General features: G+C 40.4%; 1 protein-coding gene across 2 annotated transcripts in view; it reads right to left on the bottom strand.

Annotated features, from left to right (window-relative positions):
- Positions 1–20,329, bottom strand: part of LOC121935143 (EF-hand calcium-binding domain-containing protein 13-like) — a 50,370-nt gene that overhangs the window by 6,301 nt on the left and 23,740 nt on the right. For both annotated transcript variants that reach the window (XM_042476308.1, XM_042476309.1), the window contains 14 exons: positions 20,125–20,211; positions 18,282–18,386; positions 17,359–17,427; positions 15,896–16,000; positions 14,297–14,359; positions 12,751–12,855; positions 11,972–12,043; positions 8,925–9,012; positions 8,337–8,413; positions 6,282–6,425; positions 5,758–5,829; positions 3,485–3,602; positions 2,532–2,737; positions 218–405 (listed from right to left, as the gene is read on the bottom strand). In XM_042476308.1, the coding sequence (XP_042332242.1) occupies positions 218–405; positions 2,532–2,737; positions 3,485–3,602; positions 5,758–5,829; positions 6,282–6,425; positions 8,337–8,413; positions 8,925–9,012; positions 11,972–12,043; positions 12,751–12,855; positions 14,297–14,359; positions 15,896–16,000; positions 17,359–17,427; positions 18,282–18,386; positions 20,125–20,211 (1,499 nt within the window). The remainder of the gene's footprint in view (positions 1–217; positions 406–2,531; positions 2,738–3,484; positions 3,603–5,757; positions 5,830–6,281; positions 6,426–8,336; positions 8,414–8,924; positions 9,013–11,971; positions 12,044–12,750; positions 12,856–14,296; positions 14,360–15,895; positions 16,001–17,358; positions 17,428–18,281; positions 18,387–20,124; positions 20,212–20,329) is intronic.

Genomic DNA, 20,329 nt, shown 5'->3' with positions numbered 1-20,329 from the left:
GAATTCAAGGAATACAGGATTTAGGGCATCCCTTGGGGACCAATACAGGATGGGATTCTCAGCCCCCCAAATATGGGATGTCCCATACAAAACAGGACATCAGGGAACCCTAGCACACAAGCGTGTACACACACACACACACACATTGTACAGTATATTGCAAGTATACATTATGGCAATGAGTGTAAACCTAGCATAAATGAAGTTCATCTCTCACCTCCTGCTTTAGCCACCTTTTCTTACGGAAGAAATGGTCCTCAAAGGATGCGAGGGGTTCCATCCTTCGTTGTGCCTCCAGCTTCTGGAGATCCTTCTTTGGCCTACCTTTCAGCATGATGTCCCGGTTGGGAATTAAGGGAAAGATAGGCACCTGAGCATAGGGGCTCTCAGATGGCTTGATGGTGTCTAGCAAAGAGGAGAGCAATTAAAAAAAAAATTCAATTTCTGGAACATCCAAGGCAAAGATTAGGGGGCTCTGCTTTTGGACTACAATTTCCAGAACTTCAGACCTGTCAAGAGTGGAGTATGAATGGCAAAAGGAACAAAGATCAGAGGCACCAAAGAGGATGAGAGGATACACAGACGTAAATAGCCAATGTGAGGGACCTATTGCCACACAAGGCAAGATCTACTTCTCACCTCCAGAAAACTGACTTAGGTCCAAAGCACACTGCAGAAATAATTCAGTTTGAGACTTCTTTAATTGGCCTGGTTCAGTGCCAGGGAATCCTGGGAACTGTAGTTTATTGTAGCACCAGAGCTCTCTGACAGAGAAGGCTGAACGTCTTAAAACTACATTTTGCAGAATTCCCTAGCACTGAGCCAGAGTAGTTAAAGCAGTCTCAAACTGGATGATTTCTGCAGTGTGTTTTGGACTTATGGGCACAAATAAAGTATTGTATTGGAGATGTATGAATGCATCTCTGTTCTCTTCAAAAATAGCTTGGTAGGATCGAGGAGGGAGGATAACAACTTAAGTATAAGCCATGATAGCACAGTTTTTAAAAGTATCATTTTAGTTTCACCATCACACCTTCCAAATTACACTTTCCCAACTGCTTTTAGCTGTGGATGGAAAAACCCAAAAGCCCAGCAGTTGCCTGCATATTTTCTTTTCCTTTTAAAATTTTTTTACATACAATTATCCAATTAAATTGCAAAATTATAAAGTTACAAACAATACAAATAAGTAGAAAAAAATAAACAAGGAACCTAGAAAGAGAAAAAGAAAAGAAAAGAAAAAATATAAAAAAAGAAAGTAAGAAAGAATAAAAGAGAGAAAGGGTGAGGAAAAAGAAAAAGAAATAAAGAGATATAAATGTTCTTCCTTTCCCAGCAGAGTCTTGCTATTTCTTCATAATTTCATATCTTGTATTCCATTAACTAATAGTTGTTAGCTATTCCATGGATCCCATCTTAAATCACAAAGTAACATTTCAAATTTTAAACATTGTTTTTCATATATAATAACTTAAAATATATTTCAGATATTTGATCACAATCAGTCTTTAAGACCCATAATCATTATCTCTCCCCATTCTTTGGTATTTTTGCTATATTTTCTTTTCCAAAGCTAATGAAAGGCCTTGAATGGAGGAAGCTGGCTAAAGAGAGAGGCGCAAAAGTGACTGGAAATGACATCATGTTCACTCCTTGCTTCAGAAAAGGCCTCTCCTGGTATTAAAAATGATTTGGGGAGGCAAAAGCACAATGAAAATGCCCTCAACTCCTTAGATGGCTTTTCAGGTCATTTGGGAGCAATTTTTGACCCCAGTGGGACATACGTTGCCCACTCCTGCCTTTCCTACACTAATGCAGAAACCTATAACTGCCAAATATCAATTTCACTTACCCAGTTATAACCACTCAGCTCCTCTCCCCTACTCCTTACTGCAGGTGAGTTTAGAAACACTAGTTGTTGTTGTTTAAGCATCCCAAGATCTTTGTAATGTGACAGGTCCTGCATAGAACATTACTGAATAAGAAGGATTATCATTTTCCCATGGACTTAATTCTCTTTGCGGGAGGAGGAACCTCTGGCCAATGAATGGAAAAGTTACTTTTTTGGACTACAAGGATCCCCAGCTTCTCATCTAGCATGCCTATTGCTTTGTTGGCTGGAGGTTTTAGGAGTTACAGTCAAAAAAGTAAGGTTCTCAAACTCCTCTGGAAGGAGGTGTTTTTGGTAGTCTCAGCTCCCAGCCACCTCCAGCTCTGTGTAAGGCAAACAGATGTTTTAGGGGGAGCTATCACTGACTGTGGTAGTTGAAAGTGTGTGTACCAAGTTGGAAGACTGTCTCAGGCTGTATCCGCACTGCAGAAATAATCCAGATTGACACCACTTTAACAGCCATGGCTCAATGCTATAGAATTCTGGGAATTGTAATTTGTTTTGGCTAAATAATTCACGAAACTACAGTCCCCAGAATTCCATAGTATTGAGTCAGGGCAGTCTCCCAGTTCATAACCCAAGCTAACTTTTGGCAGCTGCTTTTAGCACACACCAACAGAGGTGTGTGAGTTTTAATTACCTTGGAGCTGTTCTAAGTAGTCTCGCAACTCTTGGTCATTCATGACGCAAATACGGGCTGCACCAGCAAAGGCAGACATGGGGGTCGAGCGAGCTTTAGCCACCTTGCTTTTCTTGGCACGGCGTCTTCTCTGTGCGCCTTCATCAATGCTATCAGCCCGCCAAGCTTTCTTGCCAGTTGCCTCCAGAAACATTTTCCGGTAATAGCTAAAAAGGCAAACAAGGTGGGAACCAAAGGTTTCATGTTTTACCATAACAACCAATGTTATGTGTCACAGCAGTACCAGCATAGAGGCTAGGGGACCTTTCATACCACACAATTATATAATTAGAATTAGCAGAGTTATACTTTACTGCACAATTATATCACTTCAACTGCCACGACAACACCCTATAAAATCCTGAGATTTCTCAGGATCCCACAGGATGTTGTCATGACAGTTAAAGGGGGATCATAGTGTTATAACTGCATAGTGTGAAATGGCCCTTGATGCCAGAGCTTTCTCTTCAACATCATTATTTGAAGCCTGAGGCCAGGAAGCTCAACATCCTCCTCCCAGCCAAGTAGTACATATGAAAATTATTCCTCTGATTTAAAGCTAGAAGATAAGTGCTAAGGTCATCCACACCCATAGGGATGCTGCTATTCCACCCTTTTCAAAAAGTCAGACTTTCTAAGTGATTTGAGACAAGACTAACCATGGCATCTCTTACAGGAGTTTTACACTGCCTTATTCTCCACTTAGAATGCTCACTTTTTAAAAACCATATCTCTCCTTTTCTTAACAGAGATTTGTAAAGGAGGAGGAGGGAGAATGAGAATAGCTGCACAGTGTCTTCTAATAGTGATGAGTTGAATTAACAATGATCAAATGAGGTTACATGGTTAACCCTCATCAATACATTTTCTTTTTAATAATTGGCTGTGAGTTTGTGTTTGGGAGTTTTTCTCACCTGACAATATTCACAGTCGTTTTCCTGGACAGCATAGATGTCTCTACCAGCTTTGACACGAGCTCAAACAACAAAATCCCTCGGGCATCAACAGTCTCCATATCACCTTGGTTAGGAGCTGAGAGAAAAAAGGAGATGGAGATTGATCAGAGAAGCTCCACAATTGATGGAGTGGCAAGAAGGGAAGAGGTTAACTGATACAAGAGAGCTGATGTCAGAGTGACCCTGCCCTCAAAAGGTAGGGGACCACTGAAACTACCTCCTGCTTCAATGGCAGATATATTTCCTAAATTAGTTGGAATATCTTGCAGGATAGGAAAGACAAGGAAAGACTTGTTCCTTGCTAACAATAGGATTGCTGGAGGAGGAGCTGGTTCCAGTGGAGTGACAGCAGTTCTGGAAGGAGCAAGAAGTAGACCAGAGTCTGCAAGCTGCATGGAAGATGGAAAAGGAAGACACCCAGTCTCCTTTGGTGACAAAGGGGTTTGCAAGAAGCAGACCACAGTCTTCAAGCTACATGGAAGAAGCCAATAAGAAAGAGGCCCAGGCTCCTGAACTGTTAAAGTAGTCCAGATTTGTGATAGACTGGGGTCATGTACACCATGGGCTGTGGTTGAAAGGCATCCCATCACAGAAGGTCCACTCCAGTGAGCTACCGTGGACATACTGGGGCCTTTCCCTTGAAGAACCATTGGAAATACCCTGAGATTCCAACGCATCAGGAATCCTGGACTGACATTCAATGACAATAGTGCAAAATCTTATGTTTCATATGTCTGACGTGACAGTATAGTTAACCTGTAGTGCTGTGTGCTTCATGTCTGTCTAACCATTTCTTTCCTAGGTAAGTCACAGGATAAAATCACAGCCAGGGTGGTTCCAGCTTCTAGCTGTTCCTAGAAAGACTGAGATTTGGGGGGCATGTGATAATGAAGAACTGGACTAACCATGAAGGTTTCATTCTTGGATAATCCGCAGGAGAAATCCACGCACCTATGGGTTACTCTCATGTGCCAGCCTATATTGCAGGCATTCTCAGCTCAGAATTCTTTTCCATTGTAAATGACTACTCTTGCACCTCCCATTCATTTTGTTATTAAGTCTGCCTTTTTTCATGCAGCCATATATAGGATGGGAGGTGGATTGCTCCTCTGGACCACCCAAGAATGAAACCTTCACAGTTAAGTCCAATTACTTATTCTCTGGATAGTCTATAGGAGCAATCCATGCACCTATGGGATGTACCAAAGCCCCCCAGTTACAGGCAGGAGTGGTTGCTGTATTATGATAAAACCAACTGTAGCACAGTCATCCCAAAAGCAGACTGCTGATTTATATTTGTCCAGCTTGTAATGCTTCACAAAAGTGGAGGGTTCCTTCCCTGGCAATACTGACACTACATAAACTGTGGTTGTGGCCATTGAGAGCATAGAATGTGGCCACACATTATCTGGTTATGATACATTTGCCAAAACATAGCATAATAAAATGCATATTTTCAATCAATTTGCGATTCACACTTTAGAGGCCTTGTTTCCCAAAAAGCTTGGATGGAAAGAGACAAACAGTATCTCTGTGCATCTAATTCATCTACTCCTCTTAATATACCATGTTTCATGTGGTTTTACTGTTCTTTGTTTGTTAGTTAACACCACTGCTAATATAGCTTTCCATAATTGGTTTTACTACTTGTCAGTTGAAAGCTTTGAACTTACTGCCATGTTTTTATACTCTAGTGCAGCAGCAAATATGAACAACTACTAGTCTGTCTTGCAGCTACAAACTTATACAATAATGTATGGAGCTTATCACATGGGGGCGGGGGAAAGCTGGGAGTAAAAGGTATACTCTTGGCAAAGTCGCATGATTGCAGCAAAGATTTTCACAAACATCACAATCTGAGAGGACTTATCCCAGGAAGAAACAGGAATGGTCCAGCAACAAACCGTTCAAGGGGAAGTCCCATGAATGGTTTGTTGCTGGACCATTCCTGTTTCTTCCAGGAATAAGTCCTTTCAGATTGCAATATTGCATGACTTTGCCAGATAAATGCCTGTTGAATCCTTGCTTTCTCCCCATGTAATAGTCTCCTATGTTTTATTTGCTTCATCAAATGTATAAAGTAATGCTATTTTTCATTACTTTGTTTATCTTAACTAACTATTAAGGTATTCATCAGTAATTCTATGTATGTCCTCTAAATACCATTAACATGCAGAATTTATACTGAGAGCAGGAGTAAACGCTAGTGATCCCAGATCATTTTTTCTTACCTACAGCTTGAATGAAGCGCTTGCTGTCTGTGATGATATTAAGAAAATCTGTGAAATTCACCTTTCCATCTCCTGTAAGACAATACCACAAAAAAGAAAACAAACAACCAAAAAAATCAATTGATGGAACAGGTTGAAGGAATAGGGATGAGGAAAGGGGTTTGCCATTGTGTGGCCCTTTTTTTGGGATGCCTAAACTTTCTTTCTCAACTTTCTCAATGTGGCTTCATTGCCAGAAATGTGGGAAGTGAAGGAACATTTCATGGGGTGTGTGTGTTTTGAATTCTTATTGGGGTGAGATGCCCTCATTTTGCTCCTTCTGTAGCTATGCCACAAAAGACAAGTCAGAAATATCCTTCAAAACAGCAATCTTAAATTTTAAAAAATTATATATTTGATTTTTTTAAAAAATGAAGCCAAATGCCAAGATTTTTGCAAAATTTCAGTTCAAGTCAAATGGATGGTTTGGTCCTGCACACTTCTTTTTGTGTATATTTGTCTGAATAGCTATAGTGAGCAATTACCATCTGTGTCGGCATATACCAGTTCATCAAAGGCTTCTTCCTCAGTTAGGTTGATTCCCAGTTTATGGGCTGTGGTCTCTAGAGCTGAAAGATCGACATTGCCATCAAGGTCTTTGGTGAAGGTATCATAAGCATCACGGAAGGCTATATGGAATTAAGGAGAGGGAAAGACTCAGCGTAGAATCAAAGACTGGTTTATTTTGAAGATGTATTACTGAGAGGAAGAACGATCTGCCAACTAAAATTCTTATTACAATGTCCCACCCCTAACATTTATATTTTTAACACAACAATTATGCTGTATAGCTTTATACATAGTCCATAGGCAAGAGTTGTGTAAATTTGTACCCATCCTTGAAAGTGTTTCTAGGTCAATTAGCTCACAATGGATTTACTCATATTGAGTGCTAACATGCATGCTAACACAAATACAGAGCGTGCACTTATAGAGTTCTTTTGCTTTTACACACAAATAATCATGTGACCCATATCTGTCTTGAGTCCCTATATTGGGAGAAAGGTGGGATATAAGGAAATAAAATAATAATAATCCATATCAGGTCTACTGTAGTCATCTAGTTATTATTTAAAATAGCCCACAAAGGGCTAAAAGAAGAGAAACAAATTGCATGTACCTGTGCGGATGTAAAGAAAAGGAAGGAACCTTTACTGGTACACTGCATATTTAACTTGGGAGTTTATCCTGTGAATATCCCAGAAAAATTGCATAATTATGCAAAACAATTTCCATTAAAGTGGCCACAAAGAAGCATTGACATGCATCCTTTTAACTTTCCGGATTTCAGTGACAATGCATTTCCGATATCACTTTATTTGCGCAATCGCGTGTGATAATCATTTGCCCAATTTTGCTTTATTTGTGGGATGCTTTAAATGTGCTTTAATCTCTCTTTAATGCCGAAATTAGTTTCAGTGTGATAAACTCCTTAGTATGCAGTTCAGCCTTCAACTGTTATGGGTCCTGTTATGTCTCCCAGAAATTCTTGAGGCTCTTTACTGAGGGTCTTGACAATTATTTCTCTAAATTGTACTGCAACTTCAAGAGTCTTGTTTCCCAGGTGTCATAACATTATGACAGGTGATTAACCTGCTTATTCAGAGCACAGGACACCTTCAAATAACACATCCCAAAGGAGGAAGGAGAACATGCTCTGTTCCATTATACACTTGCAACAACATCATCTGTGTAGAGCAACAACTTCTCACAACCGCTTGCCCTCCAGAAGTGCTGGATTACATCCTCTCATTATCCTTAGACAGCATGGTCAATGATGGAAGTTCTATGCCAATATATCTGGAAGACTCTAGGCTGGAGAATGGTAAGCTGTGATCACATCTAAACAGTAACAGTAGCACAAAATCTCTACAATAGAATGCACAACTTTAATGAAGTAAGTCCAGGTTTGGGAGGCTGTCTTTTTACAGGTACCACTGCTGCAACATGAAGTCATGTTTAGCAGTATCCCAGAGACCCCCGGTCTTAATACTCTATCTGCAAAATGCAGCCCACAAGGTTCCTTGCAGGACTGAGGCAGTTTTAGGGATGTTGTATGGGGTTGGGGGCAGAAGAATCTAGAATGGTTTTCCAGGATTGCCAGGCTGAAAACATGAGAAGGCTCCTGCACCATTAATGACTATATAGAAGAGGGAATTTCAGCAGATTGCTTGTCAGGCAACCAGGTAACAACACCTGCTGAGGCCCTTCTTAGTGTACTGGTTTTGAGTGTTGAACTATAATTCTGGAGACCAGGGTTCGAATCCCAGCTTGGCCATAGAAGCCTACTGGGTAACCTTGGGTAAAGAGAAAGCAAGGGCACCCCCTCCAAACAAATCTTGCCAAGAAAACATTTTGATAGGTTCACCTTAGGGTCTCCCTAAGTCGGAAATGACTTGAAGGTACACAACAACAAATCCAACCATTAAAGCTACAGGAACCATCTGCAGTTTTCACTCTGGTCACCCTAATTCAGACATATCATGTCCAGCAAACTGTAAAACAAACTTGACTACTTTATCTTCAAGCAGGAGAATCACCTTCTAGCTGTGGCTTAGTCAACTCTTTAACTGCTTTGAATGAGACCATCTTAGAGGGAGTCACCGAAGAGAACATTCTGTCAAGAGAAGAAAGAACTTGGTATAATAGTGACCAAGAAGAAGCTGTTTTTCTACCATTAGTGGCTTTGTTTACAGTTGATTTTTTATATATAAAAAAATCACATTGTATATAATGTCAATTTGTTTACAGAACCAAATTAATTTGTTCTCCCCAGTGGCATCACAAGGGTTGGCATCACCTGGTGCAGTAACTCAAGGTGTCACTCCCCCATTGATGATGATGATGATGATGATGATGATGATGATGATGATTATACTTTATTTATATAGCACTGTAGATTTACACAGCGCTGTACATACAAACAATAAAATTGATGTAAGGTATACAATGTACAGTGAGCACAAAGCCAACCTTTTTCGCACTGCTGCAGCACCAAAAAACCGTTCCCAGAAGTCTATTCTGAAGGATGGTGATTTTTAAAGCCCTGGAATATTGGGTATGGGAAGCAACATTGCAAAGGGAAATTCAAGTTGAAGAAGACATGTCCACAAGTGGACCCTACTGACCTGCCAGAATTTGGAGGGCAGCGGTACTTATCCAGCACCTTCGGCAACTTCAATGGCTTTGCATTCGACATTTTACCTGGATATCTCCCTATGGGGAAGAAGAAAATATGTGAAAAGCTAATGGTAGATGACAACACCTTCAGACCTCCTGCTTTGTCTAACTGAACTCTAGCATTACTTTTTTTGGGTAACTCCATCACAAGGGCCTGTGGCATGCTACTATCCATCTTAACTGGTCTATCCAGAGCTTGGAAAAATTACTTTTAGGACTAGAGCTCCTAGAACTCTCTAGCCAACATGGTCAGTGAACATGCTGCCTATGGGATTCTCTGAGGTGAAGTTTGGAAATAGAAATGGTAATTCTTCCATGCTTTGACTAGGATTGCAGTGGTATAATGAAGACAAAGCGGCTGCATGAATGAAGTGAAAATAATACCTGTACATATATATATGCAAACAAACACTTGGTGAGGAGACCAAAAACAGTTTGTAATGGAACTATGAACGAAGGGCAAATGAGAAGCAGTGGGGCAGCCATGTTTGATGTTTTTGTATCTCTGCCTTTCCATCTGTAGTTCATTTTGGATTAAAAAGCTGAACTCTTCCCACACCACACACAAACAAAACAAAGGCCATCTAGAGAGTTTCATGGCTGAGTGCCGGTTCTCATTAATCTGGGACTATAGCAGGTGGCACAATCTGCTTGGTGGAATGAATGTTCCTTAGAAGCCTGCACATTGTGATGGCTGCTTTCTACGCACATGCACACTAAAATTTGTCATAGTTCCACCAACTGTCTAAAATGCAGGACCAGCCACAACTGTAAGTTTTTCAAAGGTGGCTGGTGTCTCCTATGTCACTGTGGTGGTGAATCCAGCCACAGAGTCCAGATTCATCCATGGGGGTGAACCTTATCTGCCGAATGGGTTCAGCCCCTTGGAGAGGAACTTTAAGGGTCAGAATAAAATATGGAGCAGATTCACCATCATACTCACATGAGAGCCAATAGCAGCCATTGGACATTCTGTAAGAACAGTGATGGAGTCTTGTATCTGCATTGAACAGCTGTAGCAATTTGATACCACTTTAACACTGTGGTCCATTCAATGGCCTCATGAGATGTATAGGTTAGATTTTTCTTTTCTACTGTGTCTGAATCTCAGTACCAGAACACTCTAGCAGAGAATTTTAAGTACTTCATCAAATCCCAAGATTCCGTGGAATGGAGCCATGACAGTTAAAGTGATATCAAAGCGCTATAATTTTGTAGTGCAATTACACTTGTAGGAAGAAGATGGAATTCCAAATATAATAGCACTGAAACTCAGGGGTCGGCTCAGGACTTTAAGTGTTCTCTAACATCTTCAATCATGAATCCAGAAGATAGTAGAGTGGGAGAAAAAAAGAGGACAAAGTACATTGCTGGGAGGGAAAACTTTTCTCCCACAAATGGTCGTATTTTGGGCGGAAATTATAAATTTCACACTGATATTCCCATCCTAAACATATTTTGTCTGAAGTATGTCTAAAATGTTTTGATGGAGTCCCCTTTCATCCTTAGTTTAATTTCCAGATTATGTTTTGGCTTTTAGAAATGGACTGAGATGGGCTTTTAATGATCCTCTGTGCTTTTAAAATTGATTTTAATATAGTTTTAAAATCAATTTCAATAGTTTCAAATTTACAGATTGTTAAATTGTTTTAAAAATAACTTTTATATTTATACTTTTTGGCATTTTTTTCCGTGTGGTTTTTAATCTGTAATGTTTTTAATAAATTGTAAATTGCCTTTTATTGGGAAAAAGCCAAGATATAAATTACTGTACATTATTATTATTATCATTATTAGATATAATTTGCATGTAAATACTACAAGTATCTACAGGTATCCAGCAATGTCAGGAAGATGCTATTTGCCTAGGAGGGAGTTTGCCTCACCATGAAACCACCATCTCTTGCATTTTCCCTACCCTTCCTGTTTTTTCAGTTCCTTCTCTTTTTGAGAACTGCTACAGGGGGCACACTAAGGAACCCTTGAAAGCTTTGCCTCACATACCAACTTCTTACTACCGATTTCTTCAGTCCAGCTGTTTTTAGTCTACAGGGCTTAAAACTTTTAAACACTTTGTAAAGTCAGGACATTGTGACCTAAACCAGTCTCTTATGTATCCTGGACAACCAGTAACCAGTGGTAATAGTCAGGGCTTCAAAAGAAACAAGCTGTCTTGCTTAGTCCTGCTCATCCAAGGTTTGTATGTTAAGGTTTGTATGTCATTCATTTAGGGGCCTTTTTGCAAAAAGTTCAAAATGCTTTTTTTTTTGCACCAAAGACAGTGCAATTTGCGCAAAGTACTACAAAAACTATTTTTGCTGCTACTGATGATGGTGGTGATGCTGTGGCTGAAAAGTTTACTGAGCATTTTGTTCTCATGGAGGGGCAAAAATCTAATAGCTGATTACTATTTTTTGTGGGGTTGTAGTACTCTTTGTCAGTGAGGGTGAGAAAACTTGCATACTCTTTACCATCCCCAACAGTGCAGGCTACATAGCACTGGTAAGGCACCAGAGCTGGGAGGAGATGCAGTGTTTCCTTAGGATACAAAACAGCAAAAGTGCTAATGATGGGCTCCACGTCAGTTTTAGGATCAGCATGGTGGATCATCTGCTGAGGAGCCACACTCCAACAAGTGCAGCAAAAAAGCCCACTGGACCGACTCCCCTTTGCCATGGAAGCCTGCTTGTTCACCTGCTTCTCATTCTCACCCAGCAATGATTTGAATAAGGAGCAGCAGATGGAGCTGCCAGTGTGCCCCTTGACTCTATGCCTGGCATAATAGCACAGATGATATTATAATGACTAAGAGGAGCACCAGAAGCACCTGGTGATAATGGCAGTAAGGTCAAGGAGGAGGTATCCCACTGAATCATGAGGGCCCCAAAAAGTGTCTCTTGCTCATGGACCTTTTAAAACCTGATGTCAGTACCAGGTGGCCCTTTTCCATTTTGCTGCTTTCTCATTTCTTCCTTGAAAAGTTAAAAACACTCACCCTCCATGCTGGAGAGGGTTAGAGTGGCATTGCAGGCCCTGATGAAGTCTTTCAAATTCACCATTCCATTTTCTGCAAGGCAACAACAACAACAGCTGAGTGAGAAAGAGAAAGATGCATGAAACTCTAAGGTAGAAAAGGAAGTTATAGTGCAACATGACATCCAGATAAAGAGCTAAGGTAGCTTAGTGGCTCTGCAGTGTTAACCATGAATGCACTGCTCAACTGCATTTTATTCCACTAACATGAGAGCCAGTGTGGTGTATTGTTTTGACTAATTCTGGGAGATCAGGGTTTGGATCCCTGCTCAGCCATAGGAATCTACTGATGACTTTGAGAAAGTCCAACTGTCTTAGCCTCCCAGAAAGCAATAGCAAACCTTCTCTGAAGAAATCTTGGCAAGAAACCCCTAAGATATGTAAGAACAAACAACATGGACTCCCAATTCAGATTTCAGTAAAAACAAAGAGCAATACAAAATTTCTAAAGAAGTTTGAAAAAGTACAGTTAAAACTATAACTATGACATTTATAAAAAATTTAAATGAAATCTAGATCATTTAAAATCAGGAGGCATTTCAGAACAATAGTAGATCAAACACTTTGCTCTCAGCTAAATAATGACAATTCTTAATGCTTGTTGATAGCTAAATATTTTTACTATTTTACAAAAATATGGAAGTTGCAGAAGAAGACTTGACATTCAGCAAGTAATTCAGCTGACTGACTGTATCTGAGACTAGCATGTGCCAGATTTGTCAGACCATGGACCACACTCACCATTACTCTTTGTCAGCTTCAGTGCATCCTGTAATTCTTCCTGGCTTAAGTAGATCCCCATACCACTCAGAACAGAATCCAAGTTATTAATATGCACTTGTTTGCCTTTAACAGAAGAAAGCAAATATGAGTAAGCGTAGGTTGAACATCAATTTATATTCACCCTATTAAATGTACAACCCTATCAGCTAGTACCATTCAGCACCCAAATAGTAATGATTATTTCCCATTTTGTAGTTGAATAACACTGAGTCCAAGGTTAAACAGGACTCAGGAGATTTGACTCTAGCTTTCATCAGACTGAGACTTGCCAGTGGCTAGAGAATATGGGAGTTCCCATCCTGGAAGGGTATGGGTTTTCTTCCTCCTGGAAAGTATGCTCAGATCTAAGGCACATTTTTCTCCCAAATGCATAATTGCTTGATTTTTAAAATTTTAATCATGTATTTTAAGGCCATGATTAATTTTTAGATGTCCATTTAAAATAGTACTCAAGGCACCAAACGAGATCATCAATAACCATTTTAAAATGTTGACTGTTAAAATAATGTAAACAGTTTAAAAAGACAAATTGACAAGGTGCATCTTTATGTCCATCCTAAAAGGCGTAAGAGCAGGGATTGATCCCGGTGCTATTAATTAATAGCCTCACTTTCTCCTAGCTTAGGGGCAAAGTTGGTTTACAACACAGATTAAAACAAGATACGTACAGCTAAAAAATTAATAATGCTCTTTGCTTGCTATTGGAAAGAAAGCAGAGAGGGGGTCAACCAAATCTTCTGTGAGAGGGAATTCCATAGCTTGTCAGCAGCACTAAAAGGACTCTCACCAGAAGGCTGTCTTGGTGGGGTTCTCAACAAATGTATCTGTGATGGGAGTACAATCTAGGAAACATCCTCCTCAAAAGAACTTAAAGACCACACAGACTTGTTTAGGAATATACAGTCTGTACCCAAGTCATATAGGGCTTAGTGGTTTATATCCAGCCAGTACACAATTCAAAGTGTAGTGCATCCTAGAAACAGCACAATAGACAAGTGTCTTTCACATGACTATCCTGTGCGCCTCTGAAGGTAAATGAATTCTCAACAGGGCTTCTCTTGAAGACCCTCCAAATCAGATTTCTCCTCCAAATCGGGGGGCAGGGGGATTTTTCTTTCCTATTTTATTAATTCCTTTTTATTTTTTGAAGTGACCTCTTCCTCCTCTTTTCTCCTTTTTGACTGGCTCTCACAAACACATAACTAGAAGAAGAGAGAGCAAGCAAAAAATAAAACAAAACATAGGGGCTGGATTTAATTGTTTGCACCACTCTCCAACCCACATAGCAAATGGTAGCAAAGGCAGTTAAACTAAAGAAAAATACTCTTGTCAGGACCAAAAGAGAGGGCACCACTTGGTGAGACAGCATAACGTGGAGAACAATTGAGACAAAATTCAATATCAGTTTGGGCCTTAAGTGCTGAATTGGATTAGAAATCCACCACCTGTCTATCCAGAAATTATCTTTTGCTTCCCAGCTTCTTCCTTAAATGTTAAAACTCACTCTGGATACTGGGGAGGGTCTGGATGGCCCACATGAAGTCTTTCAAATTCACACTCCCATCCTCTGTAAGACAAAAAGGATGGATGAGAGAGACAATGAAGATGTTTATATACCAATTAAAATGGTTCTTCCCAGCACAGCTTTTGCTCCCCCCATCAAAGAACCTTTGCCCAGTGCTGATGCCCCATTTCTAGACGTCTCCACTATCTCATTCAGAGGAATCTGTTCCTCTCTTCAAATAGTTCAGCAGCTCAAGAAACATTTGGGTCATTCACTACCTTTCCGCCTAGCAAATTACAGACAGTTCAAACTAACTGGCAGATGGAGCTTCTGACTCTCACCATACCAACTGAAAGACATGACAGAGAATGTTATTTTATGTTAAACTATTGGGAGGGGGCACAATCTATGTAAAAGACTTGCTGCTCCTGGAAGATTTCAGGAGGGGCAATTCAACCCCTAACCCCACTTTTCTGGACAGAAAAAGTACAGTCACGGGAGTGGAATGGTTAAGAGCTGCAAAAACAGTTTGGAGGTTCACATGTGGCCCAAGGAATGCACTTTGCCTATTCCTGATCAAGAGAAAAAGATATGATGCAGATATGCACGACTCTTATTTTTCCTGTTCTGAGTAAAAAAAACAGCCTTGTGGAGGTAAAATTGAATTGAAAGATGACTTGAGGAAAAGCACCTTCTCCCCTTAAAGTACTTACTCAACTAACATATGTGGCTGTGGAGGCAACAGGCAGATTAGAACCTTGGCACTAGCCAATGGAAGCAAAGCCAGGAAAAGGTGGGGACTACTCCCAGGACTGAGTATATAAAAGGAGGAGCAGATTTAAAGGTTGTTGTTAATGTTTACTGTGCCTTGAGAGGTGAAGAGGCACTGAGGCTAGGTTAGGCTGCTGTGAGGGGCAGTTAGAAAGGGTTTTAGGTACCCAAGAAAGGGACAAAAAGTGCCCTTAGTTATACCATTGTAGTGTCCATAGTGTTTGGTGACTAGTGGACACCATCCACTAAAAGAGATACTGTATTCAGCCTGACTTGTAAATAAATTTGTTAATAAATTTATTGCTTTGTTTCAACAAGCAGCTGTCTGAACTGATTTCAGAAACACATTAAAAACACTACTAGCATTGAGAAAAGTCTTTTACGTTTGGGACACATTAGATAGTGGGTGTGTGGCTGTCAAATAATAGTTGGTGCCATGCTGGGGGAGAATTTGAAATTCAGAAGGCTGGCATCTAAAGAGAGTTATAGTGCAGGAGACACTTAAGAGTGTCCTGAGTTCAGGCCTCACAGTGAATAATTGGTAGGATAGTGGTTATCACCTTCACATCATTGATGGCAGCAGTGGGATCAAAAAGACCCATTGGGCTGCCAACCGAGTAAGGGAGTTGGGTGGGTGAGTCTCACCATGACAGCAGCCTACTCAGGTTGTTTTGCATTTAAAACACATAGAAACAGAGAAAGGAAAAGAGAGAAACAGCCTATTCCTTCATATCCATCGAGTCACAGTCATGCTGAATTAGTGTTGTTGGTGGAAGCCTTCTCTTGGAACATGATTCAGTGAAGAAGATACCACTTTCACACACTCACTATTCAGTGTTGTCTGCCTGAGAGCCTGCTGCAACTCATCCTGAGTTAAGTGAAGCCCCATGTCAGCCAAGATGGACTCCAAGTTGCTGACATCCACACTTTTACCTGAAACAGTAGAGGAGTAGGGTCAATGAGTATAGGTGGACTGGGTAGCAGTTAATATTCACTGGTTTCATAATAAACGCCAGAGTGTTTTCCATTTTTATTCCCCTCAGCAATAATTCTACTAACATTTGGATACATTTTCCACACATTTCCTCAAACTGCTATTCCCACTCCACCCTAGTTTATTTGTAACTTTCTAATGATCTTTTTTCAAATCAAGACAAAGAACGAAATCATCACGACACATTTAGCGTGCTAAACAAAATGGAAGTAAGCATGGTAAAATATTTAAAGCTATCTTTTATGTATATGTTTACTCATTAAATTTCCCCCACTGGTGTGACTAGGTCAGTGGAGACAAAGAATGGGAGAGGCTACAGGTAATGTGCCCACATGCAAAAGATGAAGAAGGTGGTGGTGGCAGCCATGAGAGGAGAAGGCTGCCAGCTCTAAGTAGCCTCTTCCCAAATGGGAAGGGATATCCTTGAAGTTAAAGGGACTTTGGGAAGAGAGGTTTCCATGTAACAAGTGATTTTATAAGCTACTCCTGCTAGAACTCCTTTACCTCGAATGCATTTCCAGATATTTGGAAACATGTCACTCCAAGCTGGCAGCTATCTCCCCACCAAAACCTCTTTCTTCTCCCTGTGTAATTGGGGAGAATGTGCACTGTGCTGGCATAAAGGCCCATTAGCCTAGTCTAGAACACTAGCCAGATTCTGGCAATTGGCTTGTATATGTCTAGCTTAAAAGTAGAAGGATCTCAAACTTTAAAGACAGTAATCCAAGGTCTAATGTGCTGGGGGTGTTTTAATAAACAGTAATGATTAGTACTTATATGGGAGACCACCAATGAATACCAGGTGCTGTGGGCTATACAGTGGGACCTTCCCTTACGTGAGGGATTGTTCTGGATCCCCCACATAAGGGGAATTTCGCGTATGCTTGGGCTCCATTACAAACAATGGAGTGCGTGCATGCGGTGCAACGCAGCATGCGCCTCATTGCAAACAATGTTGTGCCATTCCTTTTCCAGATGTGCAGATTGATTGCACAAGGGCACATTAGCACAATACCATCAATGCAGAACACTGACAATAGATGGTCATTGCCTCCACGAGCTGTGGGAAGAGAGAAAGAGGGGTCTCCTGGGGATTGTGTGGACAGATGCTGCCAGTATTGGCATCCATGGATTTTGGTATCTTCAGGAGGTCCTGTCACCAAACCCCAGCAGACACAAAGGGCCCACTGTATTAACTGAGGGGGCCATATGCTTAGAAAAATTAGGTATTTTAATAGCAATTTTTAATACGGCTGTATTGATATATTTCATCTTTCAATATTATAATTTTGCTCACCACTTTTTTGAGTTGCTAAGATCGCATTGACACCTCTCATAAATGGTTCCAATTCCACCTTCCCATCAGCTGCACAGAACAAACAGAGATCATGAACAAGGCACAAAGAGGTTCTGAACTGCATGCTGGCCTAGCTGAATTTCAGCAGCTTAGAGTGGGGTGCAGAGTGAAGACTGGGCAGGGGATGGCAATAATGATGGGTGGTAGGGGAAAGTTAAACCTAGAAGTCAAAGCCAAGTGATTCCACAGTGTTTACATGTAGGTAAACTAGAGGCAAAAATAAGGTCTGCAATGGGAGTTGCAAAAGGCCACTGGGAAGTGAAGGGGGTGGTAAATTTGCCCTTCCACTTATTATTCCATCTTCAGAGTCACCCTTCAAGGAAGCTAGTTACTGACAAGAGAACTCTCACCTTAACGTTTTTTAAAAATAATATTATAAATCAAAATCAACTACTCTGGTAATCTGAGACAGACTTAGATCCTTTAAATATCTTCATAGTTATCCAGAATATGAAAATGTGCCATGTTGCCATGTGAATGCTGCTTATAGAAAAGGAAAGGCCTCCTTCACATGGTGAATCATCCTGAGCCATAATGCATTAGTAATACATAGTAGACGGACTGGGAATCTCAGAGGCTATCACCATCATTTTGTACATGGGGATATAATAATATACAATGCAGATTTTGAGGCGTGTATATATGGCTACTAGTCCCCCTTGTCAGTGTCCTCAGGTTCCTTGCTGGCCAATGTTCTTGTATGGCTGAATTACACATTGCTTGGCTATTTCTTCCCAAACATTTTCTTAAATTAATAAGAATTCTCTTGCTGAATCAGACCAAGAGTTCTATGCTATTTAGAATTACACTCTTATACCCAATGGACAACTTTTGACCAGAGAGAAATGAACAAAGAAACCAACCATCCATTGGAGAATATTTCAGGGCCTCATACAGTTGCTTGTTGGTTAAATGGATCCCTATTTCATCCAGGACTGCATCTAAGCTGTCGATATCAACCATTTTTTCTGTTAAAAAAAAAAGGGAAGTGTTGGCAAAAATTGATTACTAAAGATGCAAGGAAATTCTCCGTAAGACTATGTCCCCCTTCAGTATGGCTTTATTACACCAGCCTGTTGTCTCCCAGCAATTGTGAAATCCAGGATGGTGAGAAAGAAATGGAACAGCTTGCCACAAGAGTTGAAACAAAGGCAAGGTCTGGCAGGAGAATATGGAAAAATTTCCACAGTTATAACTTCCTGGCTGGAGGATTCTGGAAGCTGCAACCGCAAAACAAAAATTTCCAAGCTCTGGTGAGAAGTAGGAACACATATGTCCCTTGCTAAAAGGGACCAGACACTTTCTCAGCTCAAGGATTACCATGAGGTACTCCTGGGCAAGGCAGTGGAGAGTCACTGCAGTTCCCATCTAGCACAGTGAAGGACCAGGGCTAGCAAGTCCAGAATTATAAGGGTACAGGAAATTATAAATTCTCTAGTGCATGAGATGATCTTTTGTTTTCAACTGGGAAGCGCCCCCCCCCCGCCCCCGAATATTTGGTATGCAGAAGAATTTATGTTCAAAATGACCATGACCACTAAAGATTCTGGAATTGATTGCCAGTCCCTGTTACTAGGAAATGCTCTGCTCTCTTCCTCTGCATTTCTATAGTCCTAGGAAAAGGGAAGGAGTCAGGTCACAATATCAAAGAAAGCAGAACATTAGAAGGTTGATTTCACAGCAATCCTCTTTGTAAGCAGTGAAGCAAGAGTATTTTGTATCTGTGAGTAGCCATTCGAATGCTCACAACTGGCAAAATCAGGCACAGAATCCACTGATACTGGAGGGTTAGAATCCCCAGGATGCCAGACTGCCTTGTCCCAGGAACCTGTGGCTGGGTGGGAATGATCCATTACCTTCAAATGTCATGGAGGTATTTTTATATGCCTATGTAAAATATTTTGTTACATTTGACAGTGGTAGATGAGGATGACAGAGATAGAAACAAAAGACAAGAAGTATACAAATTAGTATAAGTCCCTTTATTTGTATAAGTGTGTCTTGTAAAAAATGTATTATTTTGCATATTATTTTCCACCCCAAATCTACTAGCATGGAAATAAAATCTGGAAAGAATGCCCCAACTGCTGAAACACATTCAGGACAGATGATGTTTGCTCCGTACATCATTATTAACAATTCCTCTGCTGGGAATGAGGCAAAGAAGATCACTTTGGCTGAACTGCTGTTCAAGCTAAAAATCTTAACAGGCTTATCAGATCACAGAAAACCAATGGGCTGCCTGGGTGAATGGAGTCAATCTGTGGCCTCAGAAGAAATTATGGAACTCTCTGAATACCGTTTTTAGCAACCCTGAATTGCAGAGATAACATTACTGACCTCCACAAGATTTTTCATTCTTGTGTGAGAGCGAAGAGATGGGTGCTTTGTATACAGTCAGCAGCAGAAACAACTCCCTATATATATATAATTTTGCACCAAACAATGGTTTTGCACACAAAAAAATTCACTACATTTTTTTAAAGAAGTCCTGAAATGCAAACAGATAATAAAATAAAATTAAAATAAAACCACCCCCTACCAATAACCTACCCACCAAATGTGCCCAAACCATTTGTAGTATTGCTCAGTGGGGAAAAAACTTTTGAAAATGTATAATCTCACATGTGTGAACAAAATAACTTAATATTTACATCCCTACTTCCCACTCTCCTCTCTTTTCCCACCAACTTCGTTCAATGCTACCTTTTGTCCATCCATCTGTCAATACATCAGGGACCTTCTCATCTGTTATCTCTTCTTTTGGGCCATCTAAGTCCACCTTCCCATTAACTGCAAGAAAAAATTCAAAGGAAATCAATAAAGAAAGATAGCTGGGATGGTAGAGGGAGACGAGGTCCTGAAAAAATAATTAAGAGATCATTTAGAATGCCATGAAGGTCAAAGTAGA

Source organism: Sceloporus undulatus, chromosome 6 (assembly GCF_019175285.1).
Source record: "Sceloporus undulatus isolate JIND9_A2432 ecotype Alabama chromosome 6, SceUnd_v1.1, whole genome shotgun sequence".
In the NCBI taxonomy this organism is placed as follows: Eukaryota; Metazoa; Chordata; class Lepidosauria; order Squamata; family Phrynosomatidae; genus Sceloporus; species Sceloporus undulatus.
This window is presented reverse-complemented; position numbering and strand designations above follow the sequence as displayed.